The sequence below is a fragment of the Ixodes scapularis genome, unplaced genomic scaffold (genome assembly GCF_016920785.2).
Source record: "Ixodes scapularis isolate PalLabHiFi unplaced genomic scaffold, ASM1692078v2 PGA_scaffold12__126_contigs__length_90152505, whole genome shotgun sequence".
NCBI classification, from domain to species: domain Eukaryota; kingdom Metazoa; phylum Arthropoda; class Arachnida; order Ixodida; family Ixodidae; genus Ixodes; species Ixodes scapularis.
In genome coordinates this window covers 80,839,100-80,846,672 of record NW_024609838.1, presented here as the reverse complement: position 1 = coordinate 80,846,672, position 7,573 = coordinate 80,839,100, and the positions used below count along the sequence as shown (strand labels likewise).

The following is a 7,573-nucleotide window of genomic DNA, read 5'->3' as shown; positions in this document are numbered from 1 at the left end:
CTAGCTCGCCCAGCTTAAACCAGGTTGATCGCCAGTTAAACCAGTTTGACTACCATATTGACCAGTTTGACCAGGTTAGTTACCAGCTGGACCAGTTAGATTTTCATGGCGGTTTTTCCAATAGGGGGTGACCCGTTTCGGTGTACCGGAAACTCGTATAGCCACGTTAGGGCACGATGCGTGAATTATGTTGGCCTTTATGGACATCTGTAGAGTGGTATTAAAATATACAGGTGTCCCCTCATTAAAGTTATTTATGAAATCAACATAAACCAAAAGCAGTGAAACCTCAATCATGACATGTGCCTTTTCCCAGTCCTTTTTTTTTTCTTTTTTTGGCGACGCTTTGCTCGATTTGTGTAGGTCTAGCTTCTGAACTTTTAAAGGTCGTTAAGTGATCGCAGATGTGCAGCACAACTGGAATAGAGCTGCAGCATAAATAAAAAAAGTTCTTACGCAGTACCGTACAATTTCAACACTTCGACAATATGTGGCGTTCAAAGATAGAAATCGAGAGGAAAACAGAGAGCTTTAAAACAGAAATTTTATAGAACTTGAATATTAAAGTTTCCTTGACCTTCAAAGTCTTTATATAATTTCAGATGTGGGTCTTTGGGTAAGGACAGCCAGTTATAGTATAGTTGAACGCAGGACCTTTGCAGTGTTCTTGGAATTTTCGTCTGCATCTTTTTTGTGGTCTAGAAAAGTGTTTCTTTGTGACCATCAGGTAACAGGCTGAAAAATGAAATCAGTTTTAAATTAACATTGAACTGTTGTGTAAAGTCTATTTTCACTTCGTTCGTGGTTCAATAATAATGTACTAACCAAACAAAAGATGCACCAATTTTTAGTTGCCATAGCCACAACTTGATCACACAGAATGACTGCAGAAAGCTCCGGTATTTATAAAAAAACGCCATTTCAGAAATTAAAAAAAAATTCGTTATTGGGTTATAACGTTCCAAACAACGAATAAAACTTGCGTTATGGGTATTTTGATATAGAATTATAGACACAAGAAAGTATCTTTAGTACCCAATCTCAATATGTTTGGATAGCAGACACTACTCAGCCCTGCTCTATGGTTATAGTCTAGACATAATGTAATTTGTCCCCTAGTGTGAAGCAGTTGCATTCGTTTTGCTGCTTTATTATGTTTCGTTTGGCATAAACAAAACGTCTTGAAATTTTTTTAGCGTTACACTTTGATTCAATTGTAAAGATGTTTGATTATATACAAACCAATTAAAAGAGATAATTAAACAACAAAAAATTGTGTAGTGTATGCCTTTCATACGTGCGATTATCCAGTCTCTTCTATGTCAAATATGTTAGCAGCACAGACTTGAACGAGGGTATTATTATTTGGCACGCAGTACTTTGTGACAAGCGGCTTTTTAGTGTTTGTGCACTTCCTAGGGGAAAGTGTCAGCCTGAAGAAGTCTGAATGAACAGTGGTCACCAAACTTAAGCGGAACTCGAAAATGGTGTCTGATTTTAAGGAGGATCTTTCATGTCGGCAGCTCTAGAACAGCTCCATTTAGCGGTCACAGAACAGCCCAAACAGGGGAGGCCACTTGCTGGATCGTGGGCACGACAATATTTTTACCGGCCGGCCAATCAATACTAACTGCCATCTTCGGCGTGAAGGTGCATATGTGAAGTTATAAAGTCAATGTGTGGATGTTTTCATAAGTATATGATGTTTCAACGGTATGACGTATAATCGCATCGTAGGCAAACTTGTTTTTTTTTTCTGCTGTCGAGCTGGGATTTCGGTCTTGAGCGAGCGGGCACACCTGCTTGGACGGCTCCCCCCATTGAGCGCAATATCTAGCAGAAGTTCTTCAGATTCCGCTAGAATACAGCTCTCAAAAGTTAAGAAAGACATAACACAAAATCTTGGATAAGTTTGATGAGCACTGTTCTATGGTTTCAATCAAGGATTCTAGTGTTGTCAAGAATATTTACGTAGCTATAATTCGTTTCATTTCAAGTTTGGGCGCAGTCTACGCTACGAGCTAATGAGATCAATCAAAAACGTGAAAATTGCAACGTTATGATGTTCTTAACATTTATGTGTGCGTTATATCATCGCCTAACCATGTATATAACAGTGCTTCTGGTGTTTGTGTTCGTGGCTCTATGTGTTTATGCATTCGATTGCGCTTGTACGAATGATGAAATGAGGTCTAGATGCCTTGACGCAGGAATTTTTTTAATATTTATAAGAAGTAGCGAGTAATTAAAGAACGTTGTAGCAATTGTCTTGCAATTAAATTACACCACATATTTTTAACGGAAATATAACTTGGCAGATAGATAAATTATAAGAAAAACAATGCTATACAAGTAAACCATTATTGTAGAGGATGGTCACTAAGTAAGACGTAATCAACATTGACTTTAAGGTAAACTGTTGATAAGTGGATTAATTGGTAATTCCCAAATTGCGTAAGCGCGCTCAACTGTTTTGCGCTTCAAAGGGAGGGCGTTGACAGCCCTGCGCACTGAACACAGACTACCTGGTGAGCTTTAAATGCGCCTGCCACTTTCCAGGAAAAACAAATCGCGGCGAACCAATCTCTCATGGTGTGCGAAATTGGAAGAGGAGACGTGAAACATCGAATTCGGTAGTAGGGTGGGCGTTGTTTATAATCGTCATTACGTAAAACCAACCCCGACCCCCCCCCCCCCCCCCTCAGTCTCCACCCTAATATGTAACCCTACAAGTCGCAATAACTTCAGGGAAATAAACTCCACCAAATTACCGCAGAGGCTAAGAATGATTTTCGTCAATTTAGACTGATGCTTTTCTCCGGTGATCACGTAGGCAGTGAGCAAAGCCTAAATATCGTGCTATTGACTGCAGGGAAGGTTTTGTGTGTGAAATCAATTTAGCGGGCGGTTTCGTAGAAGTTGCCTAGTTCTGAGTCTGTAAAGCGTGTAGAAGAGTGCACCAGTTGTTTTCCTGAGTGGAACTGCACGAGGAATGTAAGTGGAATATCTAATCCATTCAAATCCGTCTTCAAGTAGTCTTTTAGTACTACTTCTCAAAGAAAATGTGTTACTTTTTCCCAGGTCAAGGTATGTCAGAAGAAACTAGTTCTTGCGTCAACTTACAGGATTTCGCAGGCATAATAAAAGTTGTGACTGCATCTCGGTATCTTCGTAAGTGCGAGATTTTAGGGCTGGACGCTACTCCACAGCCAAATGCTGTTACACATGTTTAGCGAATATTACTGCTAAATCGTAAAGCTAAAAGGAATGTTCTATTTTTGAAAGGTATTTTATACATTGAGAACAGGTAATATTCACATGCGCGCTATTCAGTTGCCTGATATAATCCACAGTTAACTCCAAACACTTTGTTGATGTAAATGTTTCGAAGCGTCAAGACACCACTTGTGCAGAAGATATTTTCTCGAACCAACCTTCAGAATACGATGGGTCCGGGTTTCTTATTACCATACAAGATCGCATGTTCGAAAACAATATTTCGCGTTCGGAATTCGCAGGAATACTTGATCCTGTTGAAAAGTATAAGAAATATTGTCAGACACAAACACTTGAGCAAGGTAGCATATTTTATAAAAGCAAGGTTACTGCAAACAAATTGGGTAGGGAGCAATCTGTGGTAACATTGCCGCAGAGATTGCTGCAAAATGTAGAGATTATCGGCTTTCTCGTAATTTCTGTCTTCAAGCAAAAAGCAAACTTTCGTGGTTAGTACGGAACCTCAGACTCCATACGGACTTAAAATGATATTGGCGGCACAGATACTCAGCGAGGTAAGAGGAAAGGTGGCACGTAGCGTACTGGCATAGATTCAGATCACACATGGCCTTAACGCCGCCCACTTCTTCCTACAGCATATCAACCCAGTGTTTAAAAAAACGTATCAAAAGCTTCGCAAGTACGACAAAAAACTGAGTCACAACCATCATAGCCACTTAATTATAACTATATAAAATTACGAATTGTAAAACTGTTCTAAAAATATTAAGGATTTTTTTGTAATTTGGCGATTACATAACTATAAATGCATACGCAATTGCCTACAGACTTAGCGAATAATCAAAACAAAGTAGGCTCATAAATCAGTATCATTATTGTTAGCAAAAGACTTCGAAGGATTCCTTCATTGAACGTATTAAGAATTTAAAAAAAATATCCTTCTGCTCACCTGGTTCATTGCCCATGAAAATTTTGTAGCCAGTCAGGTTTTTTACATAGAGATCTTGACTAATTCTGCAAAGTGAACACGTTAAAACTCCAATTTGGATGTGACACACGAACGCTACAGTTTGTAATGTTATTTATTACATTTAGTACTCACGTAAATTTCGTGTAATCAAATATTAAATTAAATTTTCTGTAAGTCTGACCTCCCTTGATCTTATTGCGGAAATGTTGATAACCGCATATTAAATTCCTTTTATTTTGAAGTGATTGAAGCATGAATGTTTGAGGTAGCTTCTTTATAACCTGCAAATGTATTTAAGTATTTAAATGGTATGTCCAATAACATCAATGTAAGCACCTGAACGCACAGAAGTCTGAAATAATTTTCAGTATCATAGAAGGAGGTGCAAAAAGAAAACCTAAAAAAGTGACATGCACTGCAGAGTTTCTTTTTTTTTTTTTTTACATGCCACAGCGCAGCTTTTAGGCGACCGTTTCCGGCTTGAGCGGCGTCGCCGTCGGAGTTACCGCACCGTGCATTACGGGAAATACTCCATGATGCAACGCGCGTGTCTCACTCGTGACCCGCGTGTTGCATTATGCGACGTTTCCGCATAATGACTTCACAAGGGTCCCGCGCGTTGCATATGGGAAACGTCACATGACGACGTCACATGTGACGTCACGGTCTGTCGTCAAGGTCACGGCAAAGGCCACGACCTTCACGTGACCTTCACTTTACGAGGCCTTCACGAGTGACGTCACGAGGGTAAAGAGGGGGCAGTCATTGAGGGGGAGGTGTAGAGGAAGCGTGAAAGGAAAAGGGAAGAGGAGGATGGAAGGGAGAGAGAGAGAGGGAGGGTGAGGACGAGAAGGAGAGAAAGAGGGAGGAGGAGGAGAGCAGGGGAGAAGGAGAGGGCACGGTGGAGGAGGAGGGGCTCACCCACATTTCCGTACCCTCCCCTCCTCCTCTTCAGGATATCACTTTAATTTGGCATTACAGAGAGTTTCAAGACTTTCATTTTTTTCAATAACTTACAGAGTTGCACGATGGGGTCATTTTTATATAGTGATAGGACTGGTATATTAGTAATCTACAAGTGTCATAATGCTGGCAAAAATTGAACACACTCTATATTCGTTTCGATTGTTATTTTCCCCAAATTCGTCGTCTGTTTGTGCTTGCTGAGTTTTGGAACAGAAACCATAAACTGGCCTCAACTTCGTGGCTGGTAAAGCATATGTTAGTCACATTGGAAAGGCAAAATATGGCACTGCGTAGCTTAGCCTCATCATCCCGTTTGTTGTAAAGGCATGCTCGCTGGTAGACGTCCAGTCAATCTTCCACGTCACCTTCAAGGATCCCAGAAGAATCTTAGAATGTCGGACCTGGCTGGGAGCATGGCACGCTGCAGCGGCTGAAGACCCATGGAAGATACTCTATTTGAGTTGTTCGCAGCCGACATTCGTCTATTTCAATACTCCAGAATGCAATAAACTTCTCTTCAGGGACGCGGGCACTATGCAAGACCTTAACCAAATATTGTGAGGAAGAAGGAGACTGGGCGACCAGTCTCAACGGTGTTCATATTCAAACTGGCCTGCGCTGACCGGTTGGGCCACACGAACACCTATTTAATTTTTGGTTGTTGCAATATATTTTATTTCCAACATTCTCAAGCGAATAATAAAAATAGTATTATTTTTGTTGTCCACGTACGATCCGGTTCGTTGATACTTACGCTGGTGTTCCCAATCCCATGCGAACGATGCTAGGATTGTTTAGCAGACTAAAACACAAATTTCTGTCCGCCATGCTGATATTGATGTGAAGTAACTGCATGTCATTTTCCGAATATTTGTACTTCCAGTGTAAAGCGTGTACCAAGCCGTTTAACATGCACACGAACGGACAAGAGTTTTGAAGCCCTCTTCCAAACGCGAGGTTTTTAATATTTCTACCAAAAAGACACGGTGGTTTATTCCATCGCAAGTCTGAAAGCACAGAAAAGTGAGTAATATTAGTTCACCTTCCGACCATTACGAGAACAAAAAGGACTTCCCGCGGCGCCGTACAACGACTTTTGGCCTGCGGTTCGCATGGTCGAGGGTTTCAATGCCTCCAAGCAAATTAGTAGATCTCTTTCTTTTTTTTTTTTTTTTGTAATTTGGTCTGATTGTGAGCTCGTATGATTTATCACGACTAAAATATTTTTCTTGGAATGTCACGAATCCTATACTATGGGCTCTGCATGATTTATGTTGACTTGACCTGTGTGTAACAATTTGTCGTGACACTCGGGCGTGACACTTTTATATGAAATCTTGCCCATGAACATTATGGATTAAAACTCATGGTCGGAGTGAGAATTCTGTTATAAACTTAGCGGCAATCTGTGACGCGAGGAGAGTTCCCCTGCAGGTTGAACATACTGTTATGAAGGGTAAGACGACGATAAGGCAGTGGCGCGCACAACCATCTTGAGCCAGGCCCGAGGTGATGGCCCGGCCTTCATTATTCCTTTGTGTGTTCGATCATCTTGTGGTGTTCTGTCCTCGCTCCTGCCGACAACATCATCCTAACAATACGAACGCCATATGTGCCTATCTGCACCTTCATGTAAGGGTATTGAGCTACTAAAAAAACCTTATGCATCGCCTTGTTATGAAAGGGTTACATGAATGGTATTTTCTTACCTCGTTGGCATCAGGATAATCCCCTGTGCTATTTTGAGAAAAAGTACCATGGCTTTGACATAAGAACAAAATTCCCAAGAAGAAGGCAATCATTCCCACTAGAGGCCTACACATGCATATACACGCAGGAACGGTATATGTCTTGGGATAGCGTTACGTTTTTATAGCTACTCGCTGATATACGTTTCTAATGTAAGATCGCCTTTTCTTCTTTTTGTTAGTGAAAAATAACCTGCGATTCAGCGCTACGAAACAATACTTATTGTTCAAGCAGGAAAACATATTACACTCACACATGGTTTTTCGGGTGCAGCAACCTTTTTCGCTTGAGGGGCGCATAAAATACCCTGGCTCTTCGTGTACCGTGAAAGCAAAGTTATACATTGAGCCCGTTAAACAATACGGTTCAAATACATTTAGGAAAAGGAATTGCGTTTTATCTTACGTGTTTTTTTATGTAGTCAGAGGCGAAGTCGACGAGCTACAGGCCGAAGTTTATTATTGTATGAGGGGAAGGGGGAGAGGAGGCCCCAGCACAATGCCAGATTGCGGGGAGGGGGGGGGGGCTGGCCCCAAGGCTCCCCCCCCCCCTGGTTACGTGCCCGGTTGAGAACTAGGATCACGCTTAGTCTATGTTAATTCACAGCACATCTACTGCGATAGCTGCGACACGTCACGGCGAACGGCTGTC

At 41.3% G+C, this 7,573-nt stretch overlaps 1 protein-coding gene across 1 annotated transcript; it reads right to left on the bottom strand.

Moving 5' to 3' along the window:
• Positions 1-598: 598 nt before the first annotated feature.
• Positions 599-6,975, bottom strand: LOC120850492. Its single transcript, XM_040222989.1, has 4 exons — positions 6,883-6,975; positions 4,340-4,488; positions 4,187-4,251; positions 599-735 (listed from the first exon to the last, which is right to left on the bottom strand). The coding sequence occupies exons 1-4, from the start codon at positions 6,973-6,975 to the stop codon at positions 599-601; spliced, it is 444 nt and encodes a 147-aa protein (XP_040078923.1).
• Positions 6,976-7,573: the final 598 nt, after the last annotated feature.